General features: G+C 43.9%; 1 protein-coding gene across 4 annotated transcripts in view; it reads left to right on the plus strand.

The window, feature by feature from the left end:
• The first annotated feature begins 593 nt into the window (after positions 1-593).
• The window catches only part of PAN3 (poly(A) specific ribonuclease subunit PAN3), a 158,600-nt gene continuing 141,205 nt past the window's right edge, over positions 594-17,988 (plus strand). For all 4 annotated transcript variants that reach the window (XM_050766832.1, XM_050766833.1, XM_050766835.1 and 1 more), the window contains exon 1: positions 594-1,655. In XM_050766832.1, coding sequence (XP_050622789.1) covers positions 671-1,655 — 985 coding nt within the window. In that variant the 5' untranslated portion in view covers positions 594-670. The remainder of the gene's footprint in view (positions 1,656-17,988) is intronic.

Consider the following 17,988-nt stretch of genomic DNA (forward strand, 5'->3'; position numbering starts at 1 on the left):
AAAACTAGAATGTTACTTTTCCCTTCATAGTAATTCTTTAAAATTTCTGAAAGCCTTTTAAAGGGAATTAGCGCAAACATCAGAGATCGCTGAGGTTAAAACTATCTTTTAAAAATGAATTTCAAATCAAGGTTAGGCTGATTGGAGAAAAGCAACCTAGTATATTTATGAAAGTCTTCCGGTGCTGCCTGAGCAGTGTCGTCGCAGGTGGCATCCTATTTTTCATAATTTACCGAAGGCCCTTGGTAATATAAATACAGAGAATAACAGGTGCTGCACTGAGCAGGGGGTCTGTCTAAATCAACCTTTTTGGCTCTATATTTTGACAAAGGGCCAAGAGGTTAGCGTGATCGGTCCAGTAGTTCTCATTACCTTCGAGGGGAAGGGACAAGAGGAGAGGGGGCGACGAAAGGAAACGGGGAGAGGAAGTGTGGCAAACAGAAAATATTCTTCAGGTAGAGCCAGGGCTCGGCCGCGTCCCCAGGTGGCCCCTCCAAACGACCGTTTACGTTGTCAATTTTCTCTTTCCAATGAAAAAAAATGACATCTGGCTTTTTAAGTAAGATAATATACGAATAAGGAAGGTATCAGGTCTCGTGAGAACTTCGGCGCCCGCTCCGCGTCCGGAACGCCATCGAGGGCCGCCGGTCCAACCGCCGCCAGCTCGCGGATGCCCCCGGGGGCCCGACGCCGGCCAGGCTTCCCCTCGCGCTCCCGCTACCCACAAGCCCTCGCGTCTCGGCGCGCACGCGCAGCGGCGACGGCCGTCTCAGGAAGAGGAAAATGGAATAAACAACTCGGAGGAACCAGAGCGCGAGAGAGCGAGTGGAGGCAGAATTTAAAAATAAACCGGCCCCTCCGCCCTCCCCACCCGCTTGCCGCTGCCGCTCCCTCTTCCCCTGCCCGCGCCCTCGAAGTCCCCGTCTGGGCCCGCGCGCCCACCCCGTCGTCCCGCGCGGCCCCTTTAAGAAAAGAGAACGAGAGAGTGAGTGAGAGAGAATCCCAACTCTCCCCCTACCCTCCCTCCTTCTACCCCCTCCTCCCTCCCCTCTCCCCTCCCCCCTCTCCCCGGGCGGCTCCGGCTCCCGCAGCGGGACAGACCCACCCGCCCAGGCTTTTATCCGGCACCGGCAGCGTCTTCCTTTCCTCCCCCGTCTATGGTGGCGGCGGCGGCGGCAGCGGCGGCTCCTCGGGCGGCGGCGGAAGACGAGGCTGCGGCGTTGCCATGAACAGTGGCGGCGGCCTCCCGCCCCCCTCGGCCGCCGCCTCCCCTTCCTCCTCCTCGCTGGCGGCGGCGGTGGCGGTGGTGGCCCCGCCGGGGGTCGGGGGTGTCCCCGGCGGGGCGGCGGTAGGAGTGAAGCTAAAGTACTGCCGCTACTACGCTAAGGATAAGACTTGCTTCTACGGGGAGGAGTGTCAGTTCCTGCATGAGGACCCAGCCGCCGGGGCTGCCCCGGGCCTCGGCCTCCATAGCAACAGCGTCCCCCTGGCTCTGGCTGGTGCACCCGTGGCCGGCTTTCCGCCCGGAGCCGTCCCGGGCGGGGGAGCTGGGCCGCCCCCCGGGCCCAAGAAGCCGGACCTGGGGGACCCGGGGACAGGAGCCGCAGCCGGCGGAGGAGGCAGCAGCGGGGGACTCGATGGACCGCGGTTGGCAAGTGAGTGTGGTCCAGGCGGGGCGGGCCGCGCCGCGGCAGCGGAGGGCAGGCCTGAGTCCGGATGAGGCCCTGCTGCCGACGGGAGCTGAGCCCGGCCCGCGGGCTCCCTCCCTCACCTCCCAAGGCGGTCTGAGAGGCCTAGGCCGGGCCTGAGCCCTGCTTCCTTCTTCCTGCTTCCCCTCCCCACTGCCTTCGGCAGGCCGGGGAGCGAGGGGAGGTTGGGTTCCCGGGAACGTGGGTGGGAGGACTGGGGTGATGTGAGTGGGGGCGGGGAGGAAGGGGGATGGGCTGTGGCGTGCGGAGTGTGAGAAAGGGGGTGTCGTTTCCGGGAGGTGTGGAAAGGGGCTGGGTTTGCAGGCACATGTGTTTTGCGTGCCCTTGTGGAGTGGCGTCTGCAGAGTGTTGAGGTTCCCTAGTGGGCAGGGGTGTGTGTGTGTGTGGGTAGGGGGCGGGAGGTGAGGGGCGGGCTTAAGGCTTCGTGGAGTAGGTTGAAAGAACGGAAAAAGTTTGTAGAAAGCTTGCAGGAGAAAGGTTTTCTAGGCAGGATAATGCTGTCTAAGGATTAAGAGGGAGCGGACTGTCGCATTCAAAGTGTGCTCAGGTTTAATCGAGAGTTTAGAGTAGGGACTTCACAAAGACGCATTTCATCTGAGTTTCCCTGAAAGCTAGAGTAAGTTTGCTGGGTGGTATCAGCTGGGATCCTGTCTTTTACAGCTTTGTATCAAGCAAACTCCTAGCATTGTGTCTTGAATGCATGTCATGTGCAGCCTCCGTTTATGTGCAATTGAGCTCTTGGGTGGGGACATCTTAAGGCTGTTTATGTTTCTTTTTCATTTGTTGTTGTTGCTTTTTTTTTTTTGGAGACAGTCTCGCCTTGTCGCTCAGGCTGGAGTGCAGTTGCGCGATCTCAGTTCACTGCAACCTCCGCTTCCCGAGTTCAAGCGATTCAGTTGCTTCTGCCTACGGAGTAGCTGGGACTACCGGCGCGCGCTACCACGCCCAGTTAATTTTTTGTAGTTTTAGTTGAGATAGTGGTCTCGCTGTGTTGGCCAGGCTAGTCTCAAACTGCTGGCCTCAAGTGATCTGCCCTCCTCAGCCTCCCAGAGTGTGTTGTTATCTATTGATTTGCAGCTTGTTAGTTGTTAGTGGAGTTTGCAATTACCACAAATGTGAGTGTAATCTATTAGAAAATGTTGCCTTTAAGAATAGAGCCGGTGCCTGATGTTCCTGTTTTGTTAGTATATTGAGCGTTTCTAAACCAAATAGGAGTCCTACTTTCCTGGAAATTACTGGAGAACTTTTACATCTTAAAATAATCCGATAGGCAGTTCAATTTGTACATGAGAACATTTTGTCTTTTTCTTAAACACTGTTAATGAATCTGATAGGAAGTTTTAGCGTTTAATTGCTCTATGAAAATTATTTAATATCTTCCCCGGGGTTTTGCTTTCTTGCTCTTTCTTGCTTTTTCTTTTGAGACGGGGTCTTCTTAGGTTGCCTAAGCTGGTCTGGAACTCCTGGGCTCAAGCGATCTTCCTGCCTGGGCCTCCCGAAGTGCTGGGATTACAGGAGTGAGGCACCATGCTGGGCCAAGTTCTTTTTTTTCCTTTTCTCCTTTCTCTCTTCTTTCTCTTTCTTTTATAAAAGTGTTTCATTTGTTGTGATGGGCTTGACTTTAATGAAGATATATTTGCTGAGGCTGATAATGCTAAGAAAATTATTTTGTAAATTCAGATGTTTTGTAAAACAAATGGTTACTTATGGGTGGAATTTTATCACTTTTGAGCATCATCTTTGCATTTTCAGGGTAAACTTGCTAGATGTGTGAGTTGTGACTAAATAGTAATGTTTGATTAGTAACCTATGACACTGAACAATAGTTTTCTTACTGACAGAAAGAGGCACTTTTTGTTTGTTTGTTTGTTTAGATGGAGGCTTGCTCTGTCGCCCAGGCTGAAGTGCAGTGGTGCGATCTCAGCTCACAGCAACCTCCACTTCCCAGGTTCAAGCAATTCTCCTGCTTCAGCCTCCCAAGTAGCTGGGATTACAGGCATGCACCACCACGACCGGCTTATTTTTGTATTTTTTTTTGGGGGGGGGAGGGTTTCGCCATGTTGGCCAGGTAGGTCTCAAACTCCTGACCTCAGGTTATCCTCCTGCCTCAGCCTCCCAAAATGCTGGGATTACAGGTGTGAGCCACTGTGCTGGCCAGAAAGACGCACTTTTTAAATGCTGGTGTTAGACTTCGTAAGTGATCTTTGTAGGATTTTCTTTTTAAAAACATCTTTTAAAGTTTTATCTATCTGTTAATCTTATTCGTGACAGACAGCTCTGACGATCTTTCTAGGATTTTTCTTTTCTTTTCTTTTTTTTTTTTTTTTGAGACGGAGTTTTGCTCTTGTTTCCGAGGGTGGAGTGCAATCTAGTGATCTCGGCTCACCTCAACCTCTGCCTTCCGGGTTCAAGAGATTCTCCTGCCTCAGCCTCCCTAGTAGCCGGAATTACAGGCATGCGCCAGCACGCCTGGCTAATTTTGTATTTTTAGTAGAGAACAGGTTTTCTCCAAGTTGGTTAGGCTGGTCTCAAACTGCCGACCTCAGGTGATCCACCTGCCTAGGCCTCCCAAAGTGCTGGGATTACACGCACCAGGCTGGCGGAGGATTTTCTAATTAACACACAATAGGTAGTAGAGTTGAGACAAGAAAGAGGACTGGATGTAAGCAGATGAAGATGGGAGGGGAAGGTAAGTACCCTTAAGGTGGAGGAAAAAATATTAGCAGTGGCTCAAAGGTGGGACACCTTAGGAAAATAATTGAGATACAGGAACTTGAGAGGACAGGCAGTTAATGCTGAAAAGGTATTTTAAAATTAATACTTTGTCACTGGTTAGTAAAAGTTGTCTGATTAAATAGTTGATTTATGTATTTGGATTCTGTGGTGTTTGCTTTAGCTTGACTGGCTGAAGCCTAAGGCTCCTCTTTTCTGTGATAGGTGTCTTGGTATCTCTCAGTAATTCCTTATGGATGGCGATTTCTTCATAAGGAATCACATCCTAGGTATTACTGAGAGATACCAAGGAATGGGAAATAATGTTGCTCAGGAATCAGGAAAAAAGGTTGTGTTGGTAATTGTATGGCTTCTTTGAGTTTTTACACTTACTGTTCGCTTTTTTCTTGAGACAGTTTCACTCTTGTTGCCCAGACTGGAGTGCAATGGCAGGATCTCGGCTCACCGCAACCTCTACCTCCGGGGTTCAAGCGATTCTCCTACTTCAGCCTCCTGAGTAGCTGGGTTTACAGGCATGCATGCACCACTACGCCCGGCTAATTTTGTATTTTTATTAGAGATGGGGTTTCTCCATCTTGGCCAGGCCGGTCTTGAACTCCTGACCTCAGGTGATTCCCCTGCCTCGGCCTCCCAAAGTGCTGGGATTACACGCGTGAGCCACCGCGCCCGGCCTATTGTTCACTGTTTAGACTACTTTCTACCTTTTACTGTATTCTTATGCAGTGTGTTTTGAGAGTATTGATCTGTTTGATTATTTTATTTTAAAGAGATGATGTCTTGCTGTGTTGTCCAGGCTGGTTTTGAACTCCTGGGCTCTAGCAATCTCCTGCCTTGACTTCTCAAAGCACTGGGATTATAGGTGTGAGCTACCACATCTGGCCTTCATTTGTTAATTGCCTAAGTATATGAGGCAATTAAAATAGACGGCACTTTTTTTTTTTTTTTTTTTTTTTGAGACGGGGACCACAGGCACTGGCTACCAAGCCCCTCTAATTATTTTGTATTTTTGGTAGAGATGAGGTTTCCCCATGTTGCCCAGGCCGGTCTCAAACTTCTGGGCTCAAAGCGATGTGCCCACCCTGTGAGCCACCATATACACCATAATTTAGTGTTTTTAATTTCCGTGTTTGTAGGTTTTGATTGAATTATTTGACAACAAAAGAAGCAAAAGATTTAATATAGAAGTACAAATTTCTGGTTTCCCTTTAAGGACATCTCTTACCTGTGTTGGAATTAGGGCTGTTGATAGAGCATAATTCTCTCCATTTTGACTCATACCCTAACTAGATGACTTTTATATCTAGGCATTTGAGGTTTTGACCCTAACTTTAGCACTTCACATTTGCAGAATTGTTTTTGTTTTGTTGGTGTTTCAGATAGTGTTAAAATCTTGGAGGTGGGTGCATGAGAAAACTTTATTTTTATTTTGCAGCCATTGGAAAACTGAAGCAGAAAGGCTTTTTCTTAATACACTTAGTTGCAATGATGTTTCAACCTTAAAGGAAACCGTAATTGAGTTTAGTTTTTTTTTTGTTTTTTTTCTTAATTTTTTTTGATGAGGGGGTTGGGGGTTCTTTTTTTTTTTTTTTTTTGAGACGGAGTCTCGCTCTGTCGCCCAGGCTGGAGTGCAGTGGCCGGATCCCAGCTCACTGCAGCTCTCCCTCCCGGGTTTACGCCATTCTCCTGCCTCAGCCTCCCGAGTAGCTGGGACTACAGGCGCCCGCCACCTCGCCCGGCTAGTTTTTTTTTTTTTTTTTTTGTAGTTTTAGTAGAGACAGGGTTTCACTGTGTTCACCAGGATGGTCTCGATCTCCTGACGTCGTGATCCACCCGTCTCAGCCTCCCAAAGTGCTGGGATTACAGGCTTGAGCCACCGCGCCCGGCCAGGGGTTGGGGGTTCTTGCTATGTTGTCTAGGTTGGACTGCAACTCCTGGGCTCAAGTGATCCTAGCATCTCAGTCTCCTAAGTAGCAAGTACTACAGGTGTGCCACACCATGCCTAGCTTACTTAACATTTTGTGTTTCTGTTAGTCTTGGGATTTTTCTAAGGCTTAAGAGTGATTTGATTTGTATTCAACTGCATTATCGATTCTTGACATTTAATGATGTAATTCTAATATTTTCAACTGGCTAGATTTTCAAAGTGGCTTTAATCTTCAAAGTGCACAGTTTTTAGCAGGTAAAATATTTATTATGCCAATATTTGTATTTTATGTACATTATTTGAAACCCAGTAGTTTTAATTTACCAAAATACACTTTTCAGTTCTACTAATGTGGTTACTAGTGAATAAGACATGTTTCAGACAGAATCCTGGCTCTTTGACTAGCTTTGTGACTGAGCGAAGTTTTTTTTTTTTTTTTTTTGAGACGGAGTCATGCTCTGTCGCCCAGGCTGGAGTGCAGTGGCCGGATCTCAGCTCACTGCAAGCTCCGCCTCCGGGTTCACGCCATTCTCCTGCCTCAGCCTCCCAAGTAGCTGGGACTACAGGCGCCCGCCACTTCGCCCGGCTAGTTTTTTGTATTTTTTAGTAGAGACGGGGTTTCACCGTGTTAGCCAGGATGGTCTCGATCTCCTGACCTCGTGATCCGCCCGTCTCGGCCTCCCAAAGTGCTGGGATTACAGGCTTGAGCCACCGCGCCCGGCCAACTGAGCGGAGTTTTAACTTTTAAGCCTCAGTTTTTCTCATCTTGAAAATGGGAATGTTATGAGAATTGCGTGGCATTGCATACACATATTGAGGTTTCAGTCTTAGTTGTTGCTATTATTAAATATTAGTATACGTTAACCTCTATATTTCCTTTCTTCTCCAAATTTTTGAGGGCATACATTGAAGACCAGTAAAGTAGCTACAGATTGTTGGATTGTGATTGTCCAAATGGAGGAGGGCAGTGCCATGGATAACTTGAAGTTCGAATGGTAACTTTGGAGTATATAACGTTTGGTGTGTGGCAAAGCTGTTTTTGTTTAAGCCAAGACTAGCCTTTACATCCCACAAACCTATACTAAGTGACAGAAAAGTGAGTACTGGTAATTTGCCGTTAGGATAGCTGGCCTAGGTTTAAACATTTTTATTGGAATAATACACTAAGTATATCACAAAGACTATATATTCGTTTCACTCGTCTAATATTCTGCTTCCAAGGTGGTAGGCTCTGATTTAGGTGATAGGAACAACAACAACAACAGAAAACATAATTCAGCTCTAACGGAGTTTATATTCTAGTGAGGCTGTAAATATCTATAAGGTAATATTTGGTTTTGGTAAGTTTTTTTTTTTTTTTTTTTTTGAGATGGAGTCTCTCGCTCTGTCACCCGGGCTGGAGTGCATTGGCACAATTTTGGCACACTGCAGCCTCCACCTCCCAGGTTCAAGTGATTCTCAATACTCATGTCTCGGCCTCCTGAGTAGCTGGGATTACAGGCTTGCGCCACCACGCCCAGCTAATTTTATATTTTTAGTAGAGATGAGGGTTTCGTCATGTTGGCCAGGCTGGTCTTGAACCCCTAACTTCAAGTGATCCACCTACCTCAGCCTCCCAAAGTGCTGGGATTGCAGATGTGAGCCACCGTGCCTGGCCCTGAGTTTTTAAATGATGAAAGGTACACTTTTTTGGTAAAAATTTACATTGGAATAGAATTGTATAAAGTCAAAATAAATCAGTCTCCTTATTGCCCAGGATTAATCGTTATTAATAGTCTGTGTGTTTAGATCTTTTCTACACATTGTATGGTGTAGACATATATCTAGTATATATATTAAAATATATATTTACCTATATATATTTCTCTCTCTCTTTCTCTCTCTCTCCCCTCTCCCCTCTGTCTCTCTCTGTCTCTCTCTCTCTCTCTCTGTCTCTCTCGTATTAGCTTGGGTTGCCAAAATAAAATATCATAGGCTGGGTGGTTAACTTCCCCCCACTCCTCCCCACATAGATCCAGGAACTTGAGTGGCTAGCTGGTTTAAACAACAGAAATGTGTTTTCTCAGACTTTCAGAGGTTGGAAGTCCCAGATGAGGAGTTGGGTTCCTGGTGAGGGCTCTCTCCTGGCTATATTATCTAGGTATGTGAGCACCCAAACATAGGTGGTATAGCCTACTGCATGCTAGGTGATATGGTATATAACCTGTTGCTTCTAGGCCACAAACTCGTACAGCCTGTTACTGTACTGAATACTTTAGGCAGCGGTAATACAAAGGTAAGTATTTGTGTATTAAAACATTTAAACAGGCCAGGCGCGGTGGCTCACACCTGTAATCCCAATATTTTGGGAGGCCGAGGCAGGCGGATCACGAGGTCAAGAGATAGAGACCATCTGGCCAACGTGGAGAGAAAGCCTGTCTCTACTAAAAATACAAAAAATTAGCTGGACGTGGTGGCGCACGCCTATAGTCCCAGCTACTCGGGAGGCTGAGGCAGGAAGAATTGCTTGATCCCAGGAGGCGGAGGTTGCAGGGTTGGAGCAACCCGAGATCGTGCCACTGCACTCCAGCCTGGTGACAAAGCAGGACTCTGTCTCAAGAAAAAAAAAAGAAAAAAGAAAAAAATAGAAAAGGTACAGTAAAAATACAGTGTTACATTTTTATGTGATTACTGTCATACATTTGGTCTGTTATTGACTAAAACATTGTTACTAACAAATCAATATATGTTTATGTCTCATTTCAGGACTTAGTACTGGACCGAAATTTTGATTTTATTGTGGTGTCTTACAAAATAAAACTAGCCTTTGGCTAGTCATTTGGTCTGTGTGAAAATACATTTCTTTGCAGAAGGTCTCCATTTTGAATTTGTAATTCATTTGTCAGAATGTAGCCCCATCCATAAGTCAAGGAACATCTAGATTTACAGTGATTTGACTTCCAGTTTTTGACTTTAGGATGAGTTTATTCAGGCATTAAATGCATTTTTGACATAACAGTACTTTTGACCTGAAATAGTTACATACCAATAAAACCCTTGTTAAGTAGAAGCTATTGTTAAGTTGAAAATGCATTTAATTCACCTAACCCGTGGAACATCATAGCTTAGCCTAGCCTACCTTAAATATGCTCAGAATACTTACACTAGCTACAGTTGGGCAAATTACCTGACAGCACAGTATACTGTATCAGTTGTTTACCCTCCTAATTGAGTGATTCACTGGGAGCTGTAGCCTGCAGCCATAGTGCAACTTTGTGACAGAGTATGATACCACGGATCACTAACCTGGGAAAACGTTAAACCTCAAAATTTGAAATATGGTTTCTACTGAATTCATATCATTTTTCACATAATCATAAAGTCAAACCATCATAGTCAGTTTGGAATTGTCTGTGTAAGTAAGAGTGTGCTGATCTCACTAATCCTGGCTGAGTCAGTTGGCATGTAGGTAATAGCCCTCTTCCCTGAAAAAAGCTTTGTCTTTTCTGATGTCTCTTTTGGCATTATCTCTCTTGCTTTTTCTGTAAAAAAAATAAAGATACTGTTCCTGTTTTTTCTAAAGCTGTTTGATTTTTTTTTTCTTTTCTTTTTGAAACAAAGTCTTGTTCTGTTTCCCATGCTGGAGTGCAGTGGTGTGATCACAGCTCTTAGCAGTCTCAACCTGCTGGGCTCAAGCAATTCTACCTCAGCCTCCCAAGTAGCTGAGACTATAGGCATGAGCCACTATGCCCAGCTCATTTTAAAATTTTCTGTAGAGATGAGGTCTCCCTGTGTTTCCTAGGCTCTTCTCTAACTCCTGGGCTCAAGTGATCCTCTTGTCTCGGCCTCTGAGAATGTTGGAATTAAAGACGTGAACCACCACACCCTGCCTAAAGCAGTTTTAAATTATAGTGTGTGTGTGTGTTTAGAGATGGGGTCGTGCTCATTTGCCCAGGCTGGAGTGCTGTGGTACAATCATAGCTCACTGCAGCCTTGAACTCCTGGGCCCTAGCAATTCTCTTGCCTCAGTCCACTGAGTAGCTGGGACTATAGGCATGTACCACCATGCCTGGTTATACATTTTTAATATTAAAAAAATGCCAGTGTCAGAAAAATAAGAACAGTTTCTTGTTTTTGAAATTAGAAATGTAATACATGCACAAGTTAAACATTTAAATAGCACAAAAGGGTACACAGTGAAAAACAGCCTCCTTCCCTCCCAGTTACCTGATCCCTGCCTCCCAAAGACAGTCACTCTTTCTAGCTTATTTGGGGTAGCCACTGACAAATATTCTTTGCCTGTACTATTAGTCATATGTTTATATTTCTCTACATCTAACACATTAACACACATATATACACATGTGCATGAGTGCACACATGGAAGCCTTATGCACTTTGAATTTTCTTACCTAATGGCTTATTTTGTAGTTTGTTCCACATTCACACATAGAAATCTACCTTATTCTTTCTCATGGCTGTGTAAATATTCCATTATATGTTTATATTATTAGATTCTTTATAATGTATATTTCAGCTGTTTATAGTCTTGCTATTACAAATGTTGGCACAAAGTTATGTTTTAATGTATTATGTATATTTGTTTACATATACATTTACGCAAATATGTGATATATACTTAAGGAGCATATAGAGTCTTCAGTAATCTGGTTCACACTTGATACATTAAACAAGTCACTGTGTGACTCATACCTGTAATCCCAGTAATTTGGAAGGCTGAGACAGGAAGATTGCTTGAGCTCAGAAGTTCGAGACCAGCCTGGGCAATGTAGTGAGACTCTGTTTCTACTAAAAATAAAAAAAAATTAGCGATGCTTGGTGGTGCACCTGTAGTCCCAGCTATTCAGGAGGCTGATGTGAGAGGATTGCTCGAACCCAGGAGACCTGGGAGACAGAGGATGCAGTGAGCTGTGATCACGCCACTGCCCTCCAGCAAGACCCTGTCTCCAAAAAAAAAAAAAAAAAAAAAACCACTGTATTTATATACCATTGGTTGAAAATAAGATACTTGAAATATTCATTCGTATCTGCCCCAGTAAAATTTTTCTCCTCAATGGCTAACATAGCTAGAGATAGTTATATAAATCACATCTTTGATACCATAAGTTGATATTTGTAAGTAGCCTAGTAGTCCCTGGAAAGTTTCATTTGTGTATGTAATAAAATTATGTTGTTACTGATTATTTACTAGTCGATCTACATTCATGTTTTGTTTGTTTTGCTTTGTTTTTTAGAGGTCTTGCTCTGTCACCCAGGCTATAGTGCAGTGGCACGCTTGTAGCTTACTGCACGCACCCTTGAACTCCTGGGCTCAAGTTATCCTCTTGCCTCAGCCTCCTTAGTAGTTAAGTCTACAGGGACACGCAACCACACCTGGCTAATTTTTTAAAATTTTCTGTAGAGACAGGGTCTTGCTATGTTGCCCAGACTGGTCTTGAACTCCTGGCCTCAAGTGAACCTTTCACCTCAGTCTGCCAAAGTGTTGTGCTGGGATTACAGGCATAAGCCACCGTGCCAAGCCTACATTCTTTATATAGATACCTTACGCTGCTTTTAGAAGTATCAGATAGAGCAATTATATAGTTGGAAAAAGCTGGAAAGGACTTTATATATCTTTATTTTAACTTTCTTAATTTACTCCTCTATTTCTAAGTTTACTCTGCTGTAATACTGATGTTCCTGAATTTGATGGTATACTTGATTGAGAGATGAGATCACGGTGAAGAAGGACAAAATGGAAAGAGGCCTTTAAAATTCCATGTCAGTTTTTATGGTTCATAGATGCTGGGGCAGTATGTCAGCTATCTCTGAGGAAGAGCCCTGTTGATACATGATGGGACAGGGAATCTTCTGCCTACTCCCAAAACTTTGAAAAATTAGTAAGGCAGCATTTAAAGAAAATTTTTAGCAAGGTCCTCAGATATGATACATATTATAAAAAGATTTAATGTGGGCTGGGCGCTGTGACTCATGCCTGTAATCCCAGCACTTTGGGAGCCCGAGGTGGGCAGATCACGAGGTCAGGAGATCAAGACCATCCTGGCTAACAGGGGGAAACCCTGTCTCTACTAAAAATACAAAAAATTAGCTGGGCGTGGTGGCGGGCACCTGTAGTCGCAGCTACTTGGGAGGCTGAGGCAGGAGAATGATGTGAACCTGGGAGGCGGAGCTTGCAGTGAGCCGAAATCATGCCACTGCCCTCCAGCCTGGGTGACAGAGCGAGACAGCGTCTCACAAAAAAAAAAAAAAAAAAAAAAAGATTTAATGTATGTAGGTAATATCTTTGAAAAACTTAGATTATGACAAACATTCAGCTTAGTGTAATTTGGGCTAATAATAAATGGAGATTAATTCATTTAATTGGCTAAAGAACATTTATTGAGTGTTTACTCTGTTAGGTAGTGTTTTAGGTTCTTAGGATATCTTAGTGAACAAAATAGATTAAAGAAAAATCCCTTCCTTTGTGGACCTTACATTTTAATGGGTAAGGCAAACTGTATTTATAAATATAACTGCAGTAATTGTATAGTATGATAAAAGATGACAAGTCCTACTAAAAACAAAAGGGTAAGTAATAGAGTAAGAGGCAATGGGAGTGTAGGAATAGGGTTGTTATAGAATGAAATAGGGATATCAAGGTAAACCTCATTGTGGTTGAAACTTGAGTGTAGACTGGAGAATGACAGCCAAGCCAGTCATCAGGAGAAAGAGTATCTCAGGCAGAGGGATAGAAGGCTAACATGTTGGTGTGGAGCGAGGAACAGGGAAGAATTAGGATTTTTGCTTTTATTTTGTGTCAAAAGGAGTGATAGGAGCTAAGGTTTTAAAAGAGTTCTGTGGGCTGGGCGCAGTGGCTCACGCCTGTAATCCCAGCACTTTGGGAGGCTGAGGCGGGCAGATCACGAGGTGAGGAGATCGAGACCATCCTGGCTAACATAGTGAAACCCCGTCTCTACTAAAAATACAAAAAATTAGCCGGGCGTGGTGGCGTGCACCTGTAGTCCCAGCTACTCGGGAGGCTGAGGCAGGAGAATGGCATGAACCTGGGAGGCGGAGCTTGCAGTGAGCCGAAATTATGCCACTGCACTCCAGCCTGGGTGACAGAGCCAGACACCATCTCAAAAAAAAAAAAAAAAAAAAAGTTCTGTGGTAAGAGGGTAGGAGAGAATTTAGGAGATTATTTGCAATAATCCAATAAGAGATGATGGTGGTTTAGGCAGGTTACCACACTGAACGTGGCAAGAACTAGTCAGATTTTAGATATGTTTTCCAGGTAGAACCAGTATAATTTCACATTGAATGTAGGGCATTGGAAAGAGGAGTTAAGGTTTGGTTTCAAGAGTGGAAGGTTATGGATAGACTTGATGCCAGCTGAGATGAGGAAGGCTGCAGACAGAGCAAATATGGGAGAGCAGATCAGGAGTTTGGTTTTGAATATGTTACTTTGAGAGATATATTAGCCATTCAAATGGAGATTTTGAGGAGGTAGGTAGATAGGAGCCTGGAGTTCTCGAGAGAGATTAGGACTGGAGATAATAAACTTCAAGTCTTCAGTGTATACATGGCATTTAAAGTCATGGAACGGTATGAATTCGCCAAGGAATATAGCTTCTATAAGAATTTGGGAAACACAAATCTATTGATAAATCAGTAGGCTATTTTCTTTTTCCCAGGAGAAAGAAAGAATAGGTAAGTAACATTCGGGTTCTACGTATGTGCCAGTCATGCCATATGTATATTTGCATACACTATCCCATCACATTTAATAACTATTTCATGAGATAGATACTGTTTTCATTTGACAGGTTAAAACTAGCACTTAAAAAAAGACTGGTTTTAATAAGCAAACACTTAAAAATCCTCTCTCTATCCCTTGCTGTATGACCTTAAGAAATTGAAGTCAGAGGCTGGGCACTGTGGCTCATGCCTGTAATCCCAGTACTTTGGAAGGGTGAGGGGGGTGGACCGCCTTAGGTCAGGAGTTTGAGACCAACCTGGCCAACCTGGTGAAACCCTGTCTTTACTAAAAACACAAAAATTAGCTGGGCGTGATGGTGGGTGCCTGTAATCCCAGCTACTCAGGAGGCTGAGGCAAGAGAATCGCTTGAACCCAGGAGGTGGAGGTTGCAGTGAGCCGAGATGGCGCCATTGTACTCCAGCTTGGTCAACAAGAGCGAAACTGCATCAAAAACAAAAAAACAAGAACCAAAAAACTATATGTCTTTTTTTTTTTTTTTTAAATTGAGTCCTTTTGTGAGATGAACATTCAGTCTTGGCTAGATTATTCTAATTAGCTACCCTTATATGGTTGGTTAGCATGGAGCTAAAGATAAATGTCCTGTTTAAAAAAATGACAGCCCGGCCCGCGCGGTGGCTCAAGCCTGTAATCCCAGCACTTTGGGAGGCCGAGACAGGTGGATCACGAGGTCAGGAGATCGAGACCATCCTGGCTAACGCGGTGAAACCCTGTCTCTACTAAAAAATACAAAAAACTAGCCGGGCGAGGTGGCAGGCGCTTGTAGTCCCAGCTACTCGGGAGGCTGAGGCGGGAGAATGGCGTAAACCCGGGAGGCGGAGCTTGCAGTGAGCTGAGATCCGGCCACTGCACTCCAGCCTGGGCGACAGAGCGAGACTCCGTCTCAAAAAAAAAAAAAAAAAATAGCCCTTCGGAAAACTCTGGCAGTTTACAGAAGAAATACAAATGGCCAGTAGGTATATAAAAGTTCCTAACAAGTGAATAAAAGAAAATTAAAACTGTCATTCACTTATTTATGTATCTTTTACTTTTCAAGTTGGTAAAAGCACAAAGATTGCTGATACCTAGTGTTTGTGTTGGTACCTGCGGGGAAAGACACTCTGGTGTGACACTTTTAGAGGTCAGTATTCATTAAAATTTAAGACGTCCACATCCTTTGGCACAATTGTTAGACTCGTTCTATGGAAACACAGGATATATGTACAGAGTTATTCACGGCAGCTGATCTGAGGTAGTGAAAAGTTGAAAATCGTGAAATTCCCGTTAATAAGGGTGTTACCCATATAGCAGGATATCATACAGCAGGAAAAACAAGCAAGAATTTTATATACAGACAAGATGCTTAAACTATATTACTAAATAGGAAGAAGAAGTTATAAAACAGTATGTGTAATACGCCCCCCCCCTTTTTTTTTTTGTGATGGAATCTCGCTCTGTTGCCAGGCTGGAGTGCAATGGCGTGATCTCAGCTCACTGCAGCCTCTGCATCCTGGGTTCAAGCGATTGCCCTGCCTCAGCCTCCCGAGTAGCTGGGTAAATTACAGGCACCACCCCCATGCCTGGCTAATTTTTGTATTTTTTTAGTAGAGACGGGGTTTCACCATGTTGGCCAGGATGGTCTCGATCTCTTGACCTTGTTATCCTCCCACCTTGGCTTCCCAAAGTGCTGGAATTACAGGTGTGAGCTGCCGTGCCTGGCTGTAATACACTTTAAAAAGATATGTAAGAAGAAAAGATCTAGAGACAGCACTGAGTTGCTAATGTTAGTATTTCTGTGGTGGCATGATGGGAAACTTTGATTTCTACATTTCTGAATCTTTTTTCCTCAAGTCTTTTATAATCAGAAAAAGAATCAGTAAAGATAACTAACATACACACATACAAAAGATGAACCCAAACCCAACCCTCCAGAAGCTAGGATACTACAAGATTTAGCAAAATAATTGGAAATGCCTGTGGTTTGCTAGTTTCTCCAAAATTTCAGCATTAGCCTTCTGAGCTCATCCATGGATTTGGATGATCTTAAACTGATGCTTTATATGACAAGTAAGCTGGTTTTAGAAATAAAATTTTCTTTCTGTTATTCCTAGCCACATTACTGAGAAAACAATAACGGAAAACTTTTTAGGCCATTTATTGCTTTATTGGCAGCTTTTGATTGTGTAGAAAATAGTAATTATCTTGGCATAGATGTCAAACTAAAACTGCTTTTTATTTTTCAGTGAGCATTCAGATTGATGATACTAAATAGCTTCACCCGAGAGCCCAATTTATTTAGTTGTTGTTGTTCAAGTTTGTAGCAAGTTCATCTTGGAATGCCTGTAGTATTGCAGTCCTCCCCAGAATCAGCTGTTTTTACCAGAGTCTTACTGCATGCAGTTCTTTTCTGATTGAAGAGGCTAAGTAATAATGTATATCATAAACATGTTCAGGTCAAAACAGTGTACTGTATACACTCCAGTGAAACAGTTGGATCTCAGCTGGGTACTTGTCTTTAAGCTACTTGATTCATCTAAAATTTCTGTTTCAGGATTTTTTTTTTCCCTTACTATAGGCATTGCTGTGGCTATTTTAGTGTTGACAAGTATGACAACTTCTTTAAGAGCCAGTTTGCCAGATAGACTTAGCAGCTTGTATTATTTATTTATTTATTTATTTAGAGACAGAATTTCGCTCTTGTCGCCCAGGCTGGAGTACAATGGCGCGATTTTGGCTTGCTGCAACCTCTGCCTCTAGGGTTCAAGCGAGTCTCCCGCCTCAGCCTCCCAAGTAACTGGGATTACAGGTGCCCGCCGCCACGCTCAGCTAATTTTTTGTATTTTTAATAGAGACAGAGTTTCGCCATGTTAGCCAGGCCAGTCTTGAACTCCTGACCTCAGGTGATCCACCCACTTTAGCCTCCCAAAGTGCTAGGATTACAGGTGTGAGCCACCACACCTGGCTTGACTTTGCAGTTTTTAAAGCAATGTTAACTTTCCTCCCTGGAGGTCTGATATCTCTGCAGGTAACTCACTGTTCACTAAGTGACATAGTATATGTGATCTCTGGGCACTGACTAGAGAACGTAATTTAATTATTAAACATATGTTGAACATTTGTGTGCTAGATGTCGTATAGATATTGGGGAATACAAAGGTGTATCAGACCAGGCTCAGTGGCTCACACCTGTAATCCCAGCACTTCGGGGGACTTGAGGTCAGGAGTTTGAGACCAGCCTGGCCAACATAGTGAAACCCCGTCTCTACCAAAAATACAAAAAAATTAGCCAGGCGTAGTAGCATGTGTCTGTAGTCTCAGCTACTAGGGAGGCTGAGGAAGGAGATTTGCATGAACCTGGGAGTAGAGGCTGCAGTGAGCTGAGATGGCGCCACTGCACTCCAGCCTGGGCAACAGAGTGAGACTCCATCTCAAAAAAAAAAAAAATAAATAAATAAAAAGCAAAGATGTATCAGACGTGGCCCTGGTCATTTGTGAGTGCATAGATTAATAAAGGAGTTTGACATTATAAATTATGACATAGTATGATATATATACACATCTCATATATATACACACACACATATACATAAAATGTATAACAAACTCTATTCAGCGATATCTTGAGAAGTGGGTGATATTTGAAGTATTTTTCAAAAGATGTTTGAGGCATACATACCTGGTAGAAAAGGGCATTCTAGGCAGATGAGAGAAGACACAGGTTTTGAGAGGATGCACTATTCATAGTTTTGTAGTCATCTGATGTGGTGAGAGAATAGACCAGTTATGGAGAGTGGTACCAGATAATAAACTGTGGCCACATTGTGAAGGCCCTTCAAGGTTATACTAGTAAGTGATATGATAAGATCCGTGTTTTACCACCCCCCAAA

Source organism: Macaca thibetana, chromosome 17 (genome assembly GCF_024542745.1).
Source record: "Macaca thibetana thibetana isolate TM-01 chromosome 17, ASM2454274v1, whole genome shotgun sequence".
NCBI lineage: Eukaryota > Metazoa > Chordata > Mammalia > Primates > Cercopithecidae > Macaca > Macaca thibetana.